Genomic DNA, 26,249 nt, shown 5'->3' on the forward strand with positions numbered 1-26,249 from the left:
CCAAAACAGCATGTGATTCGGGTGGCACACAGTCTCACCCTTGCTGACCACAATAATTTCAGACTGCAGATCATACCTAATAGACATGGCATTTGCTGTATTCCTACAGATTACATCTCTAGCCCACCCAGTCCTGCCTCCCTTCCCCAGCCCTGCCTCGCCAGACCTAGCCACTCTGCCAGGGGAGCACGGGGGAAGGAGGGAGGCAGGGAAGCTGCACCGCCACTATGCAATGCTGCACTGTGAAAATGTAGGTCAGAAAGGAGAGAACATTGTCCTTCCTTTGCACCCACGGCAAGAGTGAAGTCAAAGGCTTTCCGGGGCGGGAGGCTGGGGGACAGCTGTGGAGAACAACTTCTTACAGCAGGTCAGTTAAAAAAGCTCTCGAACATCAGAAGAGTGAAACTAAAAACGCAGCAGCTGATCAACACCACACAGGTTAAAAAAATATAGGACAGGCTCAGTGATGAGGGAAAGCATTAAAAGTGAGGCCAAATTAGAAAGCAGGATCTGAATTTCTACTGCTAAGTGTTTGCACTTCTCCCTTTCCGGAGAAAATAAAAATCTATTAGGTAAATCCATTCTTCTAACAAAATCTGTAGTTTGTGATTACAGTGCATGCTTTTTGTTATGGCCTGAACCAAAGTAATTACAAGACATGACATGATGGCGTGAATAGCAGGTCAGTAACTCCACAGAGAGTATTTTACATATAGGACTGTCGGCACGCAGTCAAACCAAAAGCAAAGAAAACTAGATCACTTGTATCTAGGATTTACATTGCATTTTCAAAGAGTGAGTTAAGTCCAGTCTTCATTTGTCCCTAGTTAACTCAAAAGAAATCTAGCCTGGTACAATATGGTACCCTCCTTTCACAGTTAAATGACTGCAAAGGAATTTAGCTGAACATGGGATATGGATGAAAACTACCACATTGCTGTTCTGATATTACCATGGCAACAGTTACAAGAGCTCTCTTAAGCATTTAAATCTGACAGTTTTCACGATAACACTAACTGGATGATAGTAATGATGCATTTTGGTTCATGAGCTAACTGCAGTGTAACTCAAACCACAGGGTACGAACCATTCCCTTCGCTTTTGTCAAGACTATGCTTGTGGTCAAAACGTTCTGACCGAGACAGTAACCTTGAATTATTACTCTCAAAGAACCAAGTCCCTCCAGCACAGGGAGTACTCCTGGTCTAAAGCTTTATGTACTCTCAAAGGTTTCCATTTGAATGCTGAAGTTGTGCACAGTTGATGTACATGGTGGAGAAGTCAGAACTGCTAAAATCTTTGATGGGATTTTTCTCAAAGTGCTTTCATTCGCCTGGGAAGGCTTCAGAGAAGAATACGCTTTCCGGAGAGTGAATTGAATTGCTGCCAATATCTTCCAGGTATCATTTGCCTGAGAGAGGAGGGAGAGGGGGAGGGGGAGGGAGAGGAGGAGGAGGAGACCAGTGTTTTTCTACAATCTTTATCAGTTTGTAACCAATATACACTTTTAAAAATAAGAAAACACTGCAAGCTGCTTTACCTCACTGGAGGCCAAAGTGCACTAAAGAATATACAAGTATGCCTCTGGGGCCAAGTGCATCAGAACAAGCACATCCATTTCCTTTTAGCCCGTCTAGCTTTATCTAATATTAATTGACATTTCAACTGTTTAATATGAATATTCGGTGAACCACTCACTCTGATCTGCCAGATGCTCAGTGTGGGCATAATGGAGAAGTCTCTTTTTCTTTACCTCATTAGAAAGCGAAGTGTGTGAAACACGTTTCTCATCCTAACATTTTAAGGATACCAGCTTTGATATTGTCTTGCAATTAATTCAGTTGAAAAAGATGAAGAAACTGAGAGCAGTGTGAAATCCTTAAAGGTTTAAAATTTCCCAAGATGACAAAAATCAGACTAGAGGAAATAGCCATGCTTGCAAGGATACAAGAGATTAATCTTTTCAACATAAAAAAAAGGTCCTCAAAAAGTTAAGTATTCCTAGTTCTTTCCCTGTTAACATTTTTTAAAGTTTTGTATTAAATTAAAAATTGAAAACATCTATGCCATCATAAAAATACCAAACACCTCCACTTTTGAAAAACCACAACCCCACCACATCTTTTCTTGTGGAAAGGCCAAGTGTTCCCACGTCTCAGTAAGCTCAAAGTTTAAAACAGGAAAAACCAACTGCCACAAGAAATCCTTTGTTAATAAAATACCGAACAAGTCACCAAGGAAAACAGAAACCTTGCTCACTGCCTTTACCAAATATTTAACATATCCTGCATTTAAACAAGCTGAAGTCTAAGAAATATTTTGAGAAAAAGAGAAAGATTCTAGGTTTCATTCAGGATTTCTATGTTGCTGTCATCACTTCCAAAAGAAGCGTGAATTTCGTATACAAAAAAAAAAAATCTACATCATAATTTAAGCCTGTTGTGCCATAACATACAAGTTGATGAAAGATGATAAAACAAAATGAAACACTGGAAAACACCATCTGTGACTCAGTCAAAAATTTAGTGCCACTTAATGCAAATGCCAGTCTTTTTATAGGCATTCCTCCAAAGTCCACCTAGGCATTGATTTTTGTAGACATAAAAATTCAACTCAATTATCCAGCCTTCTGAATCAAGAGAATAACCAATTTCCCATTGTATCATCTTTCAATAAAGTATTGTATTTTATTGATTGTTTTTAAATGTAGAAAAGGGTAACATTTTAATGTCCCAATAATTTAAAGAAACAAGATTACAATTCAGAGGTACTCTTAATGTTACTTAAGACTCTAAAATAAAAGTAAATATCATATACATACCTGAGGGGACAACTAACACATCTGTTCCTCAAAAAGCAAATTACAAAGCTTATGCTGTAAGCACACTGAGGCATACCAAAGGGGGGGGGGGGGGGGGGGGGGGGGGGGGAATCAAAACCCAACAAACTCCCAGAAACCACATTGTTCCTATGTAAATATACCTTCAACAGGAAAGTGTTTTCAATAATGCTTCTATTAATGTCATGAGAAAACTCTGTCTTTCAAATTGGAAATGATTTTTAAAATTTGATGCAGCAGATTACTCCTATCATTTCACCAAATTTGAGATGGTTTATCTATTTTGGAAGTTAACCACATTACTTAAAAAAGCTAATCTTTTTCCTGAATTCTCAAAATGGTAAAAAAAAAAATAATTAGAGGAAGAATGAAAGATAATCACAATTCTTTTACTTTACAAAAATTATAATTTATTCATATTTAAAAGCCACAGTTACTACTTCATACTATCCAGTGGTGAATTATCCCCTTTTTAAAAGTAGGCAAGTTTGCTTGCTACATCCAGCAAAGGTATGATTTTCTTTCTAATCAAAATTCAGTAGAGAAATGGATGTTGCTAACAACTTAAGATACCCAACTTCCATTAAAGTTAATAAAGGAATGACAGCCTTCTGCCAATAATTTGGGGGTTTTAAGCCTGAATAAAATATAATGCTGCCATATTCATTAAAAAATGCAGTCTGGGTCCCTCAACCGTTTTTAAATTTTTTTCCCTTCCACCATTTCCTCATTTTCTACTAGCAGAAGTTAAACAATTCGAATGATTTATTGTCCAAATTTCACGCTAGCAGAGCTGAATGGAAAAACTAGAATAAAGTATACAATTATATTTCTTCCCTACCCCTCCTCCTATTCATCAAAACACTTTACACACATGAACACACACTTTCTCTAACATCAACGGTACACATTCCATAAATCGAGCATTTTTGAGAAACACTACTTTTATTGCATGTAAGACTCCTTATGACAACCAGTCAAATATTAATATTTACCTCTTCTATTTCTGTAACAGAAAAACATCTATGTATCTTGTATTAAAAATTTTTCATTGTAAAAGATTTTATGTGGAATAAAGGGGTTTTTTCCCCCCTATTTCTTATCACAATATTCTCTTGGACTTGTGAGTATTAGCACCTGAAGTACTAATATAATACTTGGATTCATAATACCTTGATTTACTCATAGAACTCATTCATAGATGAATCCTAGAATGTTCATGACAAAACTGATCATCATGAGTATTAAGTCGCTTTTTTCTCACCACCTGTGTATAATTGAATTGCAGAAAGCAGTACATGCTATCATATTTTAGCTAGGATATAGCAAAGTACTTCTTTGTACTCTGCATCAGTTTAAAGTGCTAAAAAGAAAATACTCACTGGTACAGCCATTTCAGCATATACAACTACGATCCAGTTTAAAGTTAAGATAAATTGCAGAGTTGGACAGTGCTCATGCTCTGAAAGGATGGACTGATTCAACCATGCCAGAAGGCTGAAGTAGCTGGCCTTCACACAGTTTGTCATATCCAGATGTATAATGCAAGGTGCTGGATAATTTCCATTTTTTTCTGTGACACTTAAAGACTCTTGGGCAAATATAGCTTTACATATTTGCTGAACATATTTTACACCGGCTTTATCAGTTACTTGAAGTGAAAAATGATCGCAATGAGTTGCGTTGCCATAGAAAAACAAAAGACTGCCTCCCACAACGGCCAACTAAAAAATTTGGCATGTAATTGGTTTCAGTGGCCAATACAGATACAAGAATTCATAGTTTGTCCCCGGCTTTTGGGAAGGGAACAAAAATGGAATTCATTTTATAATGGTCAACAGAGCTTTCTTTTCTTGCTGTCCTACTTCCCTTTGACAACTACCTCTTCACAGCTAAACTTTTTCTCAAGTTATCATGGTAACACACTAGAAGTGAATCTCTGCAAGATGCAATATGAAAAACTAAGCATTTTTCTAAACAAACCCCGTAACAATCTCCTTCCCCACCCAAACACCTCAAGAACATGCTAATGATGAAACATTCTCTCTCAGAGAAATTTCTAACTGGTCTTGTTTTAAACAAGTGAACATAACTCCCTAAACATCACTTTAAGATCTCATTCAGAAGAGATGACAAAAACCTGTCTGGTTCTGATAAACACCAAACTACAGTTTCTGAATCTTCTATACAACATTTTCAAAGCTTACTAATAAGCTTGAGTCCTTTAGACGTCATCAAAGAATCAGTCATATATTGCAGACCAACTCTTTGTTTAACAGTAGCATCAGATGATACCAGACCAAATCAAACTGACTTGTTTCAATGGTTTGCCAATGTACCAATACAGATTTTAAAAAATCCAGTAAGTTTAAATAAATGTTGATTAGGACCTGTTTTTACCAATACTCCCTCCCTAAACAGTTGATAAAATTTATCCAGCAATTCACAGAAATGTTACTTGAATTTCCCCATTTACTGAAAAATGTGACGATAGAACACACAAATTCACCTATACAGATTCAATCATAGGGATGTTTTAATCTGAGACTATACCATCCTCCATATATGCAGTATGGGAGTAGAAATTATCGATAAATTTACTGTGCTGCTGCTAACTACATTAAATGAAAAATATAAAAAAACAGTAGACATATTTTGTAATTACTGTCCATTATTCTAAACTTTTAAAATTAAGATGCTTCAGTAAGTGTTACATAGTACATCTTTTTCTATTTGACAGAGAGATAAAAGATGCAAAACCAAGGAAAGCCACACTTCTAGGGAAATACGTAGGCAGGACAAGCACTGAGAAATTGTAAGAGAAAGCATTCTGCCCTAAGCAGCTTAAGTAAGTAAATGAAAGGACGAATTTTAATTGGTAGGCTTCAATTGATCAGTTTAAGTACTGTTGCTTGTTTAATGACAATTGAAGTAAAATGTGAAAGGAATGACTATGCCCTAAAATAAACAGTCACTCTATTAAACATCCACAGCAATTTAATTTCCTGTTCCCTTCTCACCTTAAAGACCCCAAACATGCTACGTAAAACTGAAAGCAAAATCAACCACCCTTGGGTTTGCCAACCAAAATAAAACCAGAAGTTAAAAAGACCTTTGCAACTTTTTTTTTTTTAAAATATGCACAGAACAACTGCATTATGAAAATTTTAAAAAGGTACTAATTCACAACTGAATTTACAACTGAATTTACGACTGAATTTAAATGAAATCTGGAATATCTTGAACTGTGCATGCTGGAAAATGCACAGTCTTTACAGGCTAGTTAATAAATACCATCATAGTGCTATATAATCTAGCCATTACTACCTGGACTGAAGAGCAATAGTTTAATTTTATTTGTGGATCTGATTCAGATCAAATCTGTAATCCTATGTGAGCTAGTAGTGAACACGCACACAGCACTAAGAAATGGCACCTCAGGAACAAGAGAAGCAGAAAATGCGTATGACAGCCTGGGGAAGCTGCTCCCAAACTTAACGGGCTAACCAACGATCTACAGGTTTATAAAGATTCAAGTAAAGGTGAGAAGTCAAAGCATATTAATTTAAGTGCATTAAATTGCCATGTGAATTTTCTAATGCAGGAGTAAATTGGCCTTCACTCACTGTAAACCAAGGAAATTAAACTACAGCTAACTAAAGTAATTTTATTCCTAAAGACATCACCAGCCAATGGGAATTTAATGCATTCTCACTTATGAATGTTGATGTTGTACACTTTGGTAATTTGCTTTAATTTGCTTGAGTGCCTTGATCTAGATATAGCCTTAAGTAATACTTGTATATTGCCATATTAGATTGCATCATCCTTTGTATTAAGGAGAAAAGGTTATTTCTGAATGGCAGAATTATGAAGCATTTGCTTTAACAGGAAAATGGAGACAACTGTAGAAGACTCTTAACTTCCTCATGACTCCCAGCCACGCTCAGGTGGCAACAGCTTCGCCCTGGAAAGACCCAAGGTGTTTAATTTACAAATAAAAAAAAACCTTAAGATTTTAACCCTTTAAAACAAATCCTATATTGGGGAGCTCAGCAGCTACAAGAGAAGGCCGGGAGGAAGTTCCAGAAGATCCTTGAGTCCCTGAAGGGCACTGATTGACTGAGACTCAAAGGCTACCAGGAAGAAAAAGGGTCACGTTTCAGACACGGGAGGGTTCCCCCCCCACCCAAAGCTACACACAGCTATTGTTCTTTGATTAACACTTGCGTGAGTGCAAAGGCACTTCCAGAAGTCTATGTATTTACTACGAAAATCCCTAAATAAGATGGGAATCCAGGACGATCTAACACTGGAAAAGGCAGATAACTTGTGAACTTAAAGTATTAAATAGCTCCCAGGTCAGCAGCAGGCTGGAGGCCACGACAGCTGGATGACAGGCTACAGTGGTTAGGAATCAGTTTATGTCAAAGAGAGAACGCCAGTGAATACTGCTAGAGAGCACACAAGGTCCACCATAAGTCTCTCCTACAGCAGCCTGGTAATAAGGGATAAGCATGACTTCAGCCAGGGCTTTATCAGCGGAAAAAAAAAATATTAAAATATTAATCAAAAGAACTGAAAACTAACTGAACTGATTTAGATAAGTGTATACTTTTCTATGTAGAAAAGTTCTAAGTTTTAAATGTTTTACACTGAAAAACAAAGAATTAAGAAGTGAAATACATTCACAGTAATACCTAAATTTACACTGAAGTATAACAAATTCACTACAGATCAGTGTTAGAGCGAACAAAGTATTAATAAATAAAACCAGAATGCATCTTTTTCCTCCACCAAGATAGTCACAAAGCACGTTTAAAAATGACTGAGAGCCCTCCCCACTGAAAAAAAAAACCCAGAGCTTATTACAGAAAAGCATAAATGACTTTCTGCAATTTAACTACAAGCAAAACACTCCCCCCCCCATCATTTTCAGACTTGCCAGAGAACCTTATTCTACTTCCTTCACCCTTGAGAAAAGAAAACATCTGCCCACTCCATCAGCTTTTAATCTTCTTACAGACAGAATTAATTTAGCTTCCTTCTGGGGAATGTGGTAGGAGAGGAAACTGGCCAAACTTGAGCCAAAGGGAGCCTTTTGTTTAAAAAAAGAAAAGAAAAGAAAAGAAATCGTAACATATTTCTTAAAGCTGTGAACATTCTTTAGTTATACCACATTTATGAAGTATCAATATATCTCTATGCATTTTAATATAGTTTAAATATGGCTTCACTAAAGAAACATCACTTCACTGAACATATGCAGAAACTCCTTGAAGTTTGCCAAATATTAAATGTCAGGTTTATCAATCATTTCCATTCCACTTATGAGAGGCATCAGAAAAAGTTACATTATTTCCTTAAAGGTATGATTCTTATTCATAACGGAGAACTTTCACAAATATGAGTATGCTAGTAACTACTGTTTAAATTTAATACATTCTTGATCTTAACCTGGAGGATGTTGAGTACTTATTACCTTTTATATTCTTTTCCTTTCAGCTCCATATAAAGGAGTGATAAAATAATACTTGAAAATATTTTCTGTGTATTGTAAGTTTCCATCTGTAAAATGTTCCCTGCATATGGATTATTGTTACGGTACTCATTGTTTAAAAGGATCTAATACCCACATTCGTATTTGAAAGAATTACAATTCACACTGTTTGATAATACAAGCCAACTACAGGCAGCTTTCCAGAAAAGAAAATAAAAGGACATTAAGCGTCTTGCTGAGAACTGCCAGGGGAAGGAATATAAGAAACATTTTCAATATGTGGTTTTGTTGTACAGTATAACAACATGCATATGAAAGTTACCCTTATTAAATATTTAGTACATGCAAATAAAGGTGAGCAAACCGATTAGGCTATTCTTTCATCAGTCTGAATGGCAACTGTAACAAACACATAAATAAAATTTTCTAAAGATTCCAGGTATGAACAAGGAAGTTGATTTACATGTTCAAATTTCACATATGAAATTTGAGCCAACTATAAACCTACCCTTTAAAACCAGATGTAACATTACACCAGGCAGTCCAGAGTCCCTTTAGGTTTTAATTTCTAAAATAGCATTATGATCCATTTAGTATTCTAATATGTATTTTACTACTTTAATCTACATTTCACTTGCTGTTCATGTCCAGATATTTTTGGAAGCTTTTTCATGACATTAGTTTCTAGACCTAATTATACACATGAAACCTCCTATAAAATCGGTGGTTTGTTGCAGCATACAATGTCACCCTAAACCAGAACGGATTTTATAGACCAAAATGAGGTAGCTGTATATATTGTGTATATTATAATATATTGTATGTATTATTAGCTACAAAATATTTGGCTTAGGGCCTTATAAAGCCCTCTCCATCCAGAAGTCTCTTGTTTTACTTAGTAACCACAATAAAACACAATTAATCAGGCAGGTTATGTTTTTTAATGACAACTGGATTCCATTTTAATTTCAGTAATATTGCGATCTGTTTGCCTGATTTACATCAACTGCTCCAAAGATAACTAGTAAGTAGGACTGATGAATACTGCTGCATGACGCACCCTCAAGTCTCCTTATTCCAAAGTAAAAGGAGAGGTTTTCACCCCCCACCGCCTCAAGAAACAGATTTGTTAGCAGCCTACTTTAGTAAGATTCCCTCCCTTCTTCCACAGTATGTTTTGAACCTACTTTCCAATTTCAGTAAAACCTGTAGAAAAGTTATTGCCTTTGTCAATTTTTATGAAAATTGCTGGCCAGGAAATGAAACCCTCAAATTACTGCTCCCAAGGAGGGAAAGGCAGGCAGTGCTTTTTCTCTATCTCCTCAAAATGGCAGCACCAAGCCACCCGAAAGCAAACACCTCTAACTCATCAACTGCACTGCCTTCCAGGTCAAAGGAGGGTATGAGGAGATACCCACTTTACTCAGGTGGAAGAGAGACTTAGGTGATTATAGAGAAAAAAATACATTACTTTTATTCCCTATGACGAAACCTAGAATTTTTTAAAAATTTCTAAATTAAAAGTACTATGAATTTACAGCAACTAGACTGACAGTTAACTACAAGCAATCTTATCACATCACTACATCACTTTGCTTAGTCACACAAAATTTTGGTTCACACTTTAACTGAATTTTAGAAGCGTATCTGTTGCTTATGCACAAAACCCACTCATACACCTTTATGGAGGGTAAGTGTCGCCTGCTTTTAACCTCAAAGAGCCAAAAAAGCGAGATATTTTAATTCCAATAACACATCCCAAGTCTCCTAAAGCAGCAAACCAACTGAATAGTTCAACTTCCTAAAACTTAGTCTGCCAAATGCAATGGTAATGTAAGGTGAAATAAAAACATGCTTTGTTAATATTCGTGTTATATGAAGTCTAACCAAAAGTTTTATACCCTAGCTAATCAAAATATGTATTTGTAAAAAAAACAGCTCTTCTCAAAGTTATTTATCACTTTCTTTCAATTTATCAACTGCTTTAGATAAATTTGACCTTTTAAGTACATTGGACAAACCTTCATTATTTGAAATACTAAGTACTGAAAATCAGTATGTTCATACAGTAGCAAACAAAAATCTGAGAATCGCTTTTACACGTTAAAAGAAAATCAGAATGTTTTATCTCAAAGAAATTCACATTCACACTGTGCATTTATCAACTCACAAAGATTAGAAACCAGATGTTGGGTTTTTTTAATCCGATCAGTATTTTCAGTGTTAAGTTCCAAGTCCTATATATAGGAGTTCCTGTTACTTAGAAACCCCCCAAACCAAAAAACTCCAGAAAATCCCACAATCCTTTTGGGAATAAAGAAGGGCAAAATAGAAAGTGGTGAATGAAAATTAAAACACACAATACATCTTTCAACACTTACCTACATGCACTTTCATACATACGCAGGTCTCCCCTTAACTCACTTAGCTGAGCAGCGTCTTTAAGAGAGTTTTAGATAAATAAAGACCAAAGAACCACCCTTCCAGCAGCAGTGATGCAAGTAGTTTCCACAATATCATATCGCTCAGTGAAAACATAAATATAGCTCCAGATGGCAGCTCAGCAGATCGCCATCACAGGTATATTCCGGAAGGTATGATCAGTATTGCCTAAATGCTAGTTGAGTGAGCCATAACTAATGCAGAGTTCATTATATAGTCTTTACAGTCATTTACCTTATGAGAAAGCCTACGCTGAAACAGACTGTATCCAGGACCACCAGTAGCAAGCCTGAGTAAACCAGGGCTTTGCCTATAGATTGTCCTAGCAACGATAAACAAAACACATTTAAACATCCTGAAAGTGAGGATGCAGATTCAACAGCAACAGCATGTGGCTGCGTAAAAGACACAGGCAGATTAACACCTGGATTTAGATGGAACAATAAAAACACATAAAGTTAGAGACCAAAATATAGTCAGCCTTAATCAATTACCTTTTTAAATGGTGCAAGAAGGAATTGCCTTAAAGGCTTAAAAATATCACCTATTTTGCTATTCTAACTGGACCTTCTCATTAGTGATGTTGCACTACATTGAAATAGCACTGAATGACATCATTTATAATCCGTCCCCCAAAAGCCCAAGAACCAGGGTTCATTAACATTTGCCTCCAAAGATCTGTCTCAATTCTGAGCTCTGCAGGTTTGATGTGCTTAGAAAATACTATCTTTGCCTTACATATTCTGATGCAAGAACTAAAGAACACCTGCCTATAACACACTCTTGTAATAACTGTACACCTGTGAAGAAAATCTGCCACACTGAGATAGCCTCTGGCTGGATTCAGACACTAACAGCCAAATACTGAAAGAGAGTTCAATATAAGGAGAAAAAAAAGAAAAAAAAAAACAAAACAAACCCACAACTGCAAGAAGAAGGAAAGGAGGTGGACCTTTTAAAATAGCAACTCTAGAACAAAGTCCACAAATTGAAACAACAGTCCTTAAGAATGTTCAAAGAGGACAAAGTACAGAACTTACACAAATAAAAAAACTCAAAGAAGAATTTGCTCTGGCTTAACCAAGTAGTAGTAAGTAGCATGAGTGAGATGTATGTGAGACTGGGCTTTGAGACATGTTCCTACGGATGTTGCTAGGGTAACAATCAAGCTATCCTACTTTCCCAGCTCAGAAAAGCGTATGACTATGATGCTGTTACATATAAGCAAGTACTCCAAGCAGAAAACTTGCTTCCACAAACAATAAATTGTATCTTACTCTACTATGAGCAAATAGCCAAGTAGTAAAGTGTCACATGGCCTAATAACAATGGTATAATCTCAACAACTGAACAGAGCAGGAAATCTCGACTCAGTCATCTCAGATTACTTACATAAATGACTCAGCTGATCATTAAATACTTGAATTCTAACTTTGATTTAGTTACTGTATCATGAATTGCAAAGTGTGTTAGAAACCTTCAAAACTTTGTTAAAACTCTTATTCAAAGACAATAGGATGGCTACCCATGTGATTATTTTGGCAAATGTGGATAAACTTGCAGGGAGAAGAAGGGATGTTAAAGTGACCTTCTGGTCCCCCATCTGTCACATGCTCGTTTCTGCTGGGTCCGCAAGACCTTTATACACCTTCAACAGTTGTGAATAAATTACAACATTACATAATAGCTAAGTTGTTCTTTCCTCATTCGAAGAAATTTGACGATGAACTGTCAGTTGAAGATGCAGCTATCACATATTCGGTAGATGTTTGGAGATAATTTGTAGAGGGAAATATGTTGACAACATTGTTTAACGTGTAAGCTGTGTGAAGCATATGATGTTTGATTATTCAGAACAATTAGGATAATGTATAAAAATCTGTAGCTCAAGTTCAGCTGGTATCATTGAGCAATGCCCTATAAAACTTTCATTAATAGATATTACACATAACTCTTAAGACCTGAGAAACATAAATGAATCTAAGCATCTATATAGGAATCAAGCAGAAAGTAGACAACCAATTCAAAGAACACAAATGAAGTTTCCTAGACATTTTTATTTGGGTCTTGTTTCCAAAAGAGAGTGACTCCTGAACCATTCGTAAAGGATCTGAGTCCTAGTGCACAATGTACATGTTCTCAAGGAACACCCATAGGGCTAGCAAATAAACTCATATCATTCAGCTTTAGGTCAAGACAGGTCTACAAGTCATCTTAAAATTCATACCAAGAATTTTTAAGGCTCTCAAGCTTTTTTAAGTAAAGCTCCCTGGACATCTAAAGCTCCACTTCAATGTATACTCAGAAATACTTTGGATTCTCATACTTAGCACTCCTCCATTTAAATCACTCAAGGACCTGACAGGCATGCCACAAGCACACTTAGCACGCTGACACAATCAAGTTTTACACGGAACAGTGACTTCAGACACGTTCACTCAGTAACAAAGCTAGATGGCTCCAGGTCTTGCTCCCTCTTTTGTTCAGTAGCATACTGGGCAACATAGCAATGCCTAACTTCCAGATGTGTGACTGGTTATACGACATCCACTTCTTTTCTTGAATTTGCAGTTCTTAGTCTCAAAATAAAATAAAACCTATTATAAGGAACAAAACAGGCAGTTCTATTGTATAATGCAGTACAACGGCAAGATATCTTGGCACAGATGTACATGATTTACAATTGCTGAGAAAACAAGTACAGCATTGTTCAACTTAACATGTTTTCTTGAAAGCAGCATTTGTACGTGATTTTCCTTGGTCTCTATCAGCTTGACTATTTACACTAAAACTCTTTAAGGGAGAGTAATTTACTTAATGTTTGAAACACGACTCAGGCAATGAAATGCCAACCACTAAAATTGTTCTGTGGACCTTAAATATAACATACAGTAATAGTCCTTAGGAAACTTGGTTGCATTTCATCCACTCTCAGTAGAGCAATACAGACACGCAAGGTCGCCTAGTCTGTTACCCCAGAGCAGTGTAAGGTTGCTGGCAGACTATTCTGGGGAAACATCCATTTCTCCAGCTCAGGATTTTTTGAGTGAGTGGTCATGTCCTAGCCCTTAACCCTCACAGACCAAGAACTTCATGGTTATGCTTGAATTACAGTTACAGATAAATATACTTAACATGAAAAAAATTTATAAATCCAATGAAAACAAAAGTCTCTACCTCCAGCATCATCTCTGGAACTCTCTTCTAATGACAGTGGTTACAGTTTTCTTCACCTCCTCTTGATGGTTAAAAACTGAACAGTGTGGACACAGCGTTCACAGAACACTGCTCGGCCCGCGGAGAGTGTGGGCAGGCTGGTGTTACACTCGTGTCAAGAATAATGACCAGCTTATACACTGACTGCAAGAAAATTATGCTCCACTTCAGAGCCCGTTTCGAACGTTTTCAGAGAGTCTGTTGTTTTGTTGACTCCTCCCTCAATACCACTGCTCTCAAATATTTTAATGAGATTAGGACATGACACAGAAAACTGGTGACATGTGGATAAGTAGTTATATCTCTGCTATTTAATATTTAAGATGTATTACATTTTTATCTGTTTTTTAAAGATAAGTGCTATCTATCTGTACATTGAGAGACAACGTCCAATTCCACCATATGCTTCTGAAAAGTCATTTTAAGTTTTGGCACTGAATCACACTCTTAATTCCTCATGATAAATTAAAAAAAAGATCTCGTGGATTTACCTACTTACACAGAAACGTATCAATTATCTGAAGTCTTTTATATAAAATACGTGCATACACCATGTTGATTACTTCTACCCCAACACGCCTCCTCTCCAGTGGCCCAGTCTTTAAGGTGCCAGAAACTTCGCATTTCCCTTCATTCTACTACACACTAATCCTTTGAAAATACACCAGAGGTTAAACAACCTCTCAGTTAAAATAATAAAATCACTGAGACTATACCATACTCAAGAGATTTTGGGGGCAACAACAGCAACATCCTTTGATTAGTTAATGCTCAAAATCTGACACTGACCACAAACTGATGAAAAAAGCTGCTGACCTTAGAGGTGCTGAACCAGTTTTCCAATTCTTCTGAAATTAAGCCTGCTTGTACTGTGGCTTACATAGGGACCTCCTTTTTTTATTAGTTGTTTTCTGTCTGGACTATGGAATGTATTTGTTTTGACTGAAATGTAATGTATTTTCTTTAATTACTGATAGTCTCCTATGTTTACTCAGGGTAATTTTACAACTGAGAGATTGTTGTAAAGCCTGGCAGTTTACACTGGAAAGATGGATGTTACTTTCGTTAATTTGTAGGAAAAACATTATCACTGAACTGAGAAGCACGGAAAACTTACATAGCATTTCTTTCTAGAGAGAAAACTTACATCTTTGAATGCACTGCAGAAATTTGCCTTTGAGTTTGCTACAAGCGAAGTGCCTCAACTGAAACCCTCACTAACTATGCTGATTCTTCAAGCGTAGCCCCAAACTATCTGGTAAGGGTATCATCTCAATACCTAAAAGAGCTGTTGTATCCACCTGCTTACTGAACAGTAAGAGAAAGAAATGCCAACAGTAGTTCTGGCTGCTTATGAGTGCAGATGATCAACGACAGATTCCATTACTAGCAGCAAAAACAGAAGACAAAGGAAGCTTCTGAGCTTCAGCAACCTCTTCTACTAGAAGAAACCAGAAGTTAAAACCAGAGAGCTTTCTAGCAATTAGGAAAGGCAACAAAGTAATTTCTACAAGGGCCTACTGTAGTACTATGCAGATCTTACTTGCTTGCACCCAAGTTTATAACCACACTGAATCGCAGCTCGTGACCAGTCAGGACTCTCAGAACTCAGAGGAAATCATTCCACAGAACTCCACAGGCTATCACTCTATTCCTTTCTTTCATGTTAAAGTCATAAAAACTTAAGAAAACACACAAAGATGAGTAAAACCAGCATCACCGTGACTATTATTGTCATGGAGAAACAAATTTATTTGCATGTGCACACAGTCAATACAAAGCACGCCCTCAGCTTGGATGAGGATACACTTCAGTACCAATGTATAAAAGCCAGCTTTATCAGACACTCACGGAACAAGCAACTTCTCCAATATCCTGACGTAGGTGCAGATAGCTAGTTTGTTCTGATCTTGACATCTCAAGCTATAGTAACAGTCAAATACTTCACATATTCTAGTTATGGAAACCAGTAGTCCAAAATTCAATTTCATTATATATATAAAGATCAGACCCACTTTCTAGGCTTCCTCTAGATGACACTGGCTTAGACTCCAAGTTAACATTTCTCTTTAGCAGAAGGGCTAATGCCCTGAACATGTCAAATTTACACAATTAAGAAAGAACATGTTGAGAATATCGGCTTAAGATTTTCTCTCAGCATTCCCTCACACCCTGCATGGTACAAAAATACTAACATACTTATCTTCCATAGCTCTTATTTGATCCATCTCAAACAGTAAATTTCCCTACTTAAAAAACAGAAGTTGCCCTGCTATACAGGGGATTATGCTTTGAAGTGAAGCCTGCACGTAGACCTGTAGGTTTCTAAAAGTCACGCTGCACAATTTGCAACATGAACTGCTGGGTAACTAGACAGCAAGAGCTTACCACCACTAGCTTACTCATTTCCAAAACATCATCAATCCAGCCAAATAGAAGGTGCCACAGGTATTAAAAAAGGCTTTCTGAGGAAGATTTCCTGTTACAAACAATTCCAGGTCCAGAATAATGAAGTCATGCCTTCACAATAAAAATTCATTAAATAAGACAGTTCTTCCTAAGAGAAAGTAAGTGTGCCAATTAAGCAAAAACCCTGTTACAGGGAAGAACTGCCAGCAGCACAAGTTATTTTAGCTGACATTACTTCAGAAAAAGCCCACCATTCACCATCTGTTCTGGCACAAGTTTTGAATGCTGAGAAAGTTTCCAACATCACTGATGAAAAGAAAGCAGTCAAGATGCAGAAGTTTTTGTTTTGCTGTTAAAAAGAACAAGCATCTAGGACAACTCACATTTCAGCAAGAACAAACACAAAACAGAACTTTTGCACATTTCATAAAAATCATTACAGAGAATTACAATACGGCAGAGTGCAAGTGGAAGATATGTAGGGAATATAACGTAAAACAAATAAAAGCTTCGTACAAATTTTACATGAGAAGCAGACAGGCAACTCCAGACAGTGGGTCACGGTTTACACTCCAGGTAACAAGCATAGTCGACAAAGTTTTTTTCAATTGCTAACAAGATCAAAACTATTTGAAGCTAATGGCTCCATCAACCTTTTAAAGAGAAGACTACCCATCAAAACAAACTGTTTCGTTCAGACAAAGAAAATAAAAGACAATGTGTGACAAGGAAGCCAAAGGAATCAATGTAATACAGAGAGAACAAAAGTCAGGGTAGATGATACTACCAATAATGTTAAACACTCAAATGAACCACCACACTGGGATAAACAATCTCTTCCAACATGCAACTCATAACCAAAGTGGAAACTAGAGCAAAAATAAGATGATACAAAAAAGTGATAAAGAACAAAGATAAAGTAAAATACATAATTCATCCATCTCAAGGCAATATTTATAATTTCAGAAGCAGTACAAAATTCTTAATGGCTTTCTACAGACCACTGGTGAGATCTCACTTAGAAGGCTACATGAAATTTTACTTCTCCATGCTCAAAAAAAAAGATGAATTCTAACTGGAATAGCTAAAGAAAGAAAACTCACATGGGAATTGAAAGCTTATTTCATAATAAGACTCATTTAGCCAAGCAAAACAAGAAGTTTTAAGAGAGTATGACTGCTCTCTATAAATACATTAATGGAAACAAACACCATAGAAGAAAGAGGAGCGACTCAAGTCAAGGAGAACAATGGCATAAAAATGAACCTCTCAAATTTCACCATTCATCTGGAAATCAGAGGCCTGAAGTTTGAAGACAGTCTCTAACAAAGAGCTGCCTAACACTTCAATTCCTTTGAAATGTTTGATGAGTTCACAAAAGTTATTATACCAATATAATGAGGGTCGCAGATGACATCATGTAGGTAGAATGCAATTCCAATGCTATCCTCCATACTCCTAAGATTTAGCCAATGAGTATAATGTACTTTTCCATTAAACCTCTAGAGGAAGAAATTACTTTCCCATTTCCTCCCTAGTTTTGCCTAGCTTAAAAAATAGGAATAAACCACAAAAAAAACTGAGTAAAAGCATAATGTGAAATTTGCTAACTGGTAGGAGATTAAGTATTCTATACAAAACAACGATCTGAAGATTATGGGTTAGAACTATGTGGTCCACCATTGTGACAAAGTTTAGAGAAAAACAGATGAACATTTCTGTGTCACATAATTAACAGATTTATTTCTCCCCCATCTGAAACACAAAGTCAGTATTGCACTGAAATTTATGAATGAGCTAAACATTTAGGGCACCTTTTTAATAGTCTGGAAAATAAGGCTCCAAAAATGCCTTACGAATTCTTTCTTAGAAAAACGCTAAATGACAGATGGAGTTTTAATATTTCTCATGACACCAGATGATGCTTTATGTGCAGTCATGCAATACTTCTTAAATAGTTATTTCAAAAAATTCTAGTTTATGTTGCAAAAAGATTTACTAGTAATTTAATATCAGTTATATTTTCTTTCTTAATGAAAGAAACCAGCAAGGACAGTTTAATAACTCTACCTCAAAACTCTAGGTAGTATGAATACATAAGCTGAATACATAAGCTAGGATTCCTTAATTATTTTTTAGTGAACTTAAAATATATCATTTTTAGAGTTACTGTGCATCCCTTCACTTTTATAGTTTTTATACTGACAAGCTTAAAACATTACAACATTTCTACTTTACTATAATCTTGCTTTTTTTTTTTTTTTCCTTCTTTCTTTCTTTTTCCTCCCCACAGGCAACTTAAACAGAACCTATTTAAGTCATTTATTAACTTGTTTCAAGTCACTACCACTTGAAACAGATACATTATACCATAGAAACCTGGGTTTGGTATAACACCACTGCTTGATCCCTCATAAAGCAGCCCTAAATTCGTGCAAGGTTCAAGAACAAATCTTCAGACAAAATGCATTATTTTCCTCCTTCATCCAATCAATTTCTGAGTTAATCTAGAAACAACACTGTTTAGAACTAAGTAGATTCCTTCCTTAAAATATTCCTTTTTTTTTTTTTAAAGTATTTTAAGTCCAGAGGACATTGGGAATGAAAGACTTGGGCAAGAACTCTTATCAAACAAGAAAAAGCTCTAAATGTTTTTAAGAAATTTACATTCAAGATACTATTTTATGTTCAAATTAGAAGTGCAAACTAGAAGTAGTGCATGGACTCAGGAAAGTGTTTAGTGCTGTCTATTCATCAGATTTATATAGGTATGCAGATGGCAAAAACCTTAATGAGGGCTCTACATTAGTTTTGTAGCATCTGTCCTACTTACCAGCAGATCAAAACAGCATTTGTTTGAGAGCATTCAACCTGCTTCCACAAAAACAGACAAATATTGGCCAAAAAAAAAGGAAAATCTGTTGGAGGGTCTCTCTTTCTCATCTGTGTACGTAGCAATTCCCACTGACAGCATTGTAAAGTCATACAAAAGAAATCCATCTGAATAGGCTAGAAAGCTTCAACAGTAACGCAGAGGTCAAATTCTTCCACCACTAAACAAATTTATTCTTATTAAACGCAGAGTAGGAAACAGCGCGATACTCCAAAACCTAGTTTTATCACTTATGATTATGAAAGATGTCCATCATAGACATACATAAGGCTAGCAAAAAGCTGGGTATCTTAGCACAGTCAAGCACAAGAAGGCTGCACCTCCCCAAGAAGAACCTGCCAGCAAAACCCTCCCAGCACAGCTTTTTACTGCAGACAAATCCCTTGAGCAAAGATCTCTAAAATGTGCAGACCAAAACAAAACATGTTTTATCTTTTCACAGAGAAGAACTTTCATCAATTCTGTTAGTCAACCAAAGTGACCTTCCAGAACCTAGGCCAGGCTGACAGGATATATAGATGGATAGATATAGATACAGATATGTGTACACTATCATTTCTATAAAACATATTTAAGAAAAGACTTTTAGCTTACCGTTACAGACTTCAGAGTCATTCCGTGATAGGTGCCCATGGTATCAATTTTAAAGCCTTCCGTTTCTGCAAAGGAAGAAAGTCTCTTGTAAACCATTATGAACATAGGGATGTCATGTCTAAAGGGACCACACTGGAAATATCTTTGAAATTATTTTTGCAAAGAACGCATCTTGCTATTGGTAGTGGTTTAGGTTCTGTTTACAATACAAAACCTGGTTAGTAATTAGAAAATCTGTGTTTTCTTTAGACAGAGGTCCACTTGGTATTTCTGCTTCCTGTAACCAGAGTAAGCTTTTGCTGCTGCACGGAATCATTCAAACCACTCCAGAGAAAGGATATAAATTTAAATCTTTGTGAGAATATGTTACAACACGCACGCAGTCTCAGAAATTCTCTTCACTACAAAATGGAGAAGTACCTCATATTCCCAGAACACATTATAATGCAACATATTCAACTTGTAGTTGTATTAATGGAAAAATATACTTAGTAAGAAATGGGTTTACATGCTGACTATAAAACTGTGGCCACTTAACATGATAAATTCACTTCTGGAGTGCAGAAGAGCAACAACGCCATTGTCATATGATACAGAGGATAGAATCTGCATAAATTCACACTACCAGACTAAAGGTGATAAAAAGGTTGTTCTGGGTCGTTTTTTTTTTTTTTAAGTAGTTTTAAAATGAGACTGAATTTATGCAGAGTAAGTCCAGAAGCCTGGAAGTGCTCAGTGAATAAACCTGCTGCCACTAGCCTGTTTGCTTTTGAATACTCCTTCTCTGTCCTCCTATTCTCAGTGCTCTAAGATCGAAGTCAGCTCCTGAATATTGCCACCAGGGCTTGCATGAAAACCTTTTTCCTTTTGTAAATTCTCTAGCCTTGTGCATCTACTGTCAACTGACCCTACCAACCAACCACCCAATTAATTCATACTTTAAAATGGCTTGATAATCACCAATCAAACCATGATAGGCAAGCGTTTGGCTACCCCTAAGCAAATTTTGGGCTATTTCAACTGGACTTGGGTAAAGGTAACTGATACTGTGCAGAAACAGCTATTGGGAATTGGAAGATTATTGCCATTTATTACACCACCTTTACCCAATGCATCAGCACAAAAACATAATAGACCAAAAATAATGCAGAATCAAAGTAATGCTCATACCTGAATCGACAAGAAGTCCAAGAAAAATACTAGATTTTCAAGACTGTTAGAGCTTCTTGCTCTTATCATGAGTAAATTAAGTTAAATTGAAACCCAGACAACCTTGAAAACAATGCAGATGCTCTAGGAAGCATCTATGGCTCATTCTTTCTTCCTTAGATGAGAAAGATTATCAGACACTTGTAGGAAATGAGGCAGAAAAGTCTCCCAGATTTAATAACTCTCCAGTACCTAGGAAAAGATACCCGAGAGCTGAAAACCGATCATACTCCTCTCACCACAGAGATAGGTATCTACTTTCTGAACACTGTTTTTGGCTTTACTTTCCCCACCTCACCTCCTTGATTATGCTACCAGACCTACCACCAACTACCAAGTGGAGAGGTCTAGTGTTACCAATGTTTTGTTTTACACAAAGTCACCTCAGCTCCAGCACTTCTTCATCTTGGCTTCTCAAGGCCACCCCTCCCCTTCTGCCAGATTTAACATTTCTGAACTACACAGATGATGTGGTTTAACTCGGCAGGCAGCTATATCATATGGTATGGAATACCCCGTTGGCCAGCTCAGCCCGCTGCCCCAGCTATGCTCCCTCCCAGCCTGTGAAGAGTCCTTGACTAACAGGGTACTTAGCAACAACTAAAAACATCAGTGTGTTATCAACATTCTTCCCATACTAAATCCAAAACACAGCACTAGGAAGAAATTTAACTCTATCCCAGACGAAACCAGGACAACTGAGTTGATTCTGAGAAAGCAAAATGCAGGTAGAGACAGACCTGAATGCAGTCTTCTCTACCAAAAAAAAAAAGAAAAAGAAACCTAGCTTCCTTTTCTAAATTGATATTGCCCTACCACCTTGCCCCCCAACCCCAAGATGTAATTATGCATTGAGCCTTAGCTCAGGGCTCATACAGCTGAACCTGAGCTAAAGATAGTGAAGCTGCATCCGATGAACACTTCCACGGATAGCAGTTTTCTCTGTGACTATATAGGTCACTGTTTCTGGGCAAGGAGCATATTAATATTTCATGTGGTCCCTGAAGCCTTGCAAAATACTTGGTAGAGCTCCCCTAAGTTTAAGAGATGCTTTTGCTGACCTGGAGTGACATAAATCGGAGGTGTATAATCTAGACTGACCGTTGTTTGTGAATTTCAGAAGGTCACCACCAGAGGAACCTTTCCTCTTTCCAGACTACCTATTACGGGTTCCTCTTGCCTGTGACATGGAGAATTTCCAACTATTTCAACTAGATGTTCTTCCCAAACTTCAAAGAATACAGACACTCCTTAACAAGACCAGCAAAGCAGCATCCCCAGTTGTGCCTGGCCTGCCACAGTTCCTTTCCTCTCAGCACAAATCCTGGTTCTATAATTAGTTCTACACGTTTGTTCCCTGTTTCAGTTATTTCTTTCCACTGGACTCTTTTTCTATTTTGTCCCTAATAAAACTCTGCATTCCTTCTGAATTAATCAAAAAGCCCTAACCCAAGTCTCCATCAGCATTGCAAAGGGAATCAAGGCCCACAGAGCAAGCAGCACAGTTAGAAAGTAAATCAAAGGGGAGAGAGGCACCTGGCAGGGAACAATCCTCTGCTCAACCGCCAGTGGTTTCATCTTTTGCAAAAATCTCCCCAAGTCCCTCACAAAATGTGAACTGGTTCATTTAATGAGCCACAAGAGCCACTAAACAGAAGCTCTGGCTCTCACCAGCTTCCTGGTGCTGACCCTTCCTCCTAGCAGGAGAAGCAAACAAGCAGGATCCTAAGGAGCCACCTGTTGCCTCAAGCATTAGAGTGGGCACTCTTGCCTGCTGAACATTTCCAGCAGCTACACAGGCCTTCCAATGCTATTTAACAGCTACTCAGGTAGTAAATAAGAGAGTCCTGATAATCTGTAAATAATAGCATAGTACTTTTCCTTATTAATGTAAATCTAAGAGATGCTAAATGGTCAAAGTAGAACGTAGGTACCCACTTACATTCCTGCAAACAGTTACTGCAGCCACTACGAGGGTCTGCTACCTGCTACCACCTCCCAAACTGCCCACCGGCTCTCAAATTTCCTGCCTCAAACTCTCAAGCAACTGGTGAATGAAAGTTAAGCATTGCCAGCTTCCAGATAACCACAGCAGTCCTCCTTTAACTGGTAACAGCCCAGACACTCTTTTCTCAGAATATAGCTTCTTTGACCTGATGCTCTCACATTCACCATGTGATATTCTACTAGCCACTGACTTTTCTTAAAGAAATAAGCACTGCTACAAGTGAGACCCCTGCCACTTGCACTTTTCTGCCTTTTTATAAGGTCTCAACAATTTGTACACTTGGCCACGTACAGTAGTGCCTTCAGCTCCACTCACTGTATTCAGCCCGTGCAAAGCAGAGAACTAATGCTTCCAAGTCAGGGACTCCACAGTTATAGCTGCATTCCCATTTCAAAAATTGCTGAGGGTGTTAGCCAGGTTAATGCAGCTGGTTGAAAAAGACAATCAAGGACCAGGCCAGCAAGCAGACAGGCACTTCTTCCAGAGCATTCTCCAAGGGCAGTGCCTGACAAGAGGACCCACAGGCCACAGTGAAGAGGAGCAGAACACAGAGCAAACTGGAGCACCAGGGTACATGCCCCCGGCATACATCAGCATAAATGCCGTACCATACCCTCTGACTAAGAGCACAAAGGCAATACGTTTCTCCCCTCCCTCCCAAACCAGCTCAAACCTGTGCTGCTGAGTCATGCACCAGCACAGAGATGAAATATTAATGCCTGGCCAAGAATTAGTTTGCAACTCCAGTTTCAAAGTCATAGCTTCACTGATGGTAATAGAGGAAGCAGTTAAAATTATAAGCCATCTACTAAGAAAAGGGTATTTAAGAAGAAAGGAGCCCTTTAAATAAAAGTATCATGATGGCAAGACTTTGGATCCTTATTCTTAAACTTGGAATTAGATGCAGAACAACTGCTAAAAAAACCTACTTGAGTTACTTCAATACATTGGGATTTTTCAATAAAATTACAAGAAAGTTATCATACATATTTCCTTCAGGTAAAAAGCAGTCCATATTAAATACTTTAAACGCAGGTCTAACATTCAAGAGTAGAGAATGCAAAGCCCAACATTAATGTATTACGACAAACTGTATTGCAATTTTTTCTGTTTACCAAATATAATCAGTTTTATAAGCATTGTTAAAAACACAGACATCAACAAATGCCTTAAAAACTACATCTTTAGAGAATAAACACAATAACTAGTACTGAATAATCAGTTCTAGTGCTTCAAAAACATACACTATCATCAGTTAACATTAAGACTATCTTTTCTTCTCCAGTCATTGCGTGTATTATGGTCACAATTTCACAGTTCAATGACCTAAAGACTGTCAAAAGAATCATACACTTTTCCAGTGTGGTTCATCACTCGTTACCTTTCTAGCACCACCACGCATCAATCTGAGTGCCTCCTCATTTAAAAGAATTAGACCTGGAAACGAAAATATGCACACTAATGCATCAGCTCATTGGACTGATTATATTCTACATCACCATTTGGGCATATGTTCCATTTCCTTGCATACGAGTACTAATGCTCAAAGTGCCTTCCATTTGCTTAAAGCCCACTGCTCTACGTCAATCTAGGTCACTCTGCATTTTGATTCTGCACCTGCTGCAGCTCTAGCCATCCAATCCGGGTGCAAACTTGAGCATTGATTCATTACCAAAAGAATAGTAGCTTTAAAAAGACTCAAATTAACCTGAATTTCTGGAAGGAAGTCTAGGCAAACATAAATAGAACAAAGGAGCATGTCTCTGAAACACTGAAGAGCTCAAGTTAAAGACTTTGTTTGAATTGTGGATGAGTAAGATTGAATAACCACTTCTTTTTTCAGCTGTATACTCTTCAAACCCCAGATAGCAACAGCTCTGCAGACTGCGTGGAAATGATTCACTACCCCAATTCACACCCGTGGTAATCAAATCACTGACACCGAATTTCATTCTACATAAGAGTTTACTCAACACTCCTTTTCAGTACTATACCCTAACAAGTAAAAGTTGAAAGTTTCATGCCTTAATTTCCAAGCTACACTAATTAGTTTACAAAATTCTCTGCAAGTTCATATATAACAGTTCAGTAATAATCTTATAAGATATTAACACCAAGTTCTTAAAAGTTTCTCAGAGTACTAATAAAAAAAAAAATTACAACATGAATCTGTGCGTGTTTTCCAGCCCTGAAGTGAATGTACAGTACTGAAAGTTATCAAACTACTTGGTCACACCAAGCCAGAAAATAGAGAGAGATCGCAATCTTTTTCCAAATGTGAATCTCTTGCACATATTCTCTGCTAGAAAAAAAACAGCAGAATCCTATAACCTTAAAAATGAATGCAACAAATAAAAATCTAACAAGGCAGCCAAGTTTCAGAACGCTGGACCTCCTGCTACCAGTTTTCCTATTCTCCTTGTGTAAACAGAAATCACACAGTTTAAAAGAAAATATTTATAAAGTATTTCTCATTATAAAGAAACTTTCTTAACAATGTATAGGAGAAAGAAAAAAATTTTTATGGTCCAGAGTCATCTCAAGTTTAAAAACTTCATAGTCCTCTGTTGCCTAGGCTTAACACTTACAACTGATTGAAAGCTAGCCATGTTTCTGAAAAACTGCAGCTTGTTTCTGAAAATTCAACACAATTACAAGAATAATTCAAACATAAAATAACAATAGCAGGAAGTCAACAGCAAGCTTTCCTGAAGGAAACACTTGGATGTGGTAAACAATACTCTTTTCACCATTACAGACTGAAATCACGTGGCTGTACAGCAAGACTCTCTCCAATTTACACTAAATAGGACTAAAAGTTTGGGGGTTTTTGTTTGTTTGGGGGGGGGTTGGGGTTTTTTTTGGGTTGGTGGGTTTTTTTGTTTGGTTGTTTTTTTTTTTTTTTTTTTTGTTAATGACAACTGACTTCTGCTATGTTGAAACCTTGACAACAACAATAGAAGGCAAACAAGAACAATGCTCCTGGAACACGCCTTAAAGACCTAACACTTGGGGCAGTACAGAGAAACTTTACTTTGCCATCTATACTAAGAGATGCACTTAATGGGTCAAGAAAATGTTAAATCTTCAAGATTGTCATCCCAGCACTATTTCACACACTGAAATTCCCGAAGAAACA

General features: G+C 37.1%; 1 protein-coding gene across 1 annotated transcript in view; it reads right to left on the bottom strand.

Moving 5' to 3' along the window:
* The window catches only part of CDC73 (cell division cycle 73), a 110,519-nt gene that overhangs the window by 57,119 nt on the left and 27,151 nt on the right, over positions 1–26,249 (bottom strand). The window contains exon 10 of the mRNA XM_075156563.1: positions 19,894–19,958. Within this exon, the coding sequence (XP_075012664.1) occupies positions 19,894–19,958 (65 nt within the window). The remainder of the gene's footprint in view (positions 1–19,893; positions 19,959–26,249) is intronic.

This window comes from Calonectris borealis, chromosome 8 (genome assembly GCF_964195595.1).
Source record: "Calonectris borealis chromosome 8, bCalBor7.hap1.2, whole genome shotgun sequence".
NCBI lineage: Eukaryota > Metazoa > Chordata > Aves > Procellariiformes > Procellariidae > Calonectris > Calonectris borealis.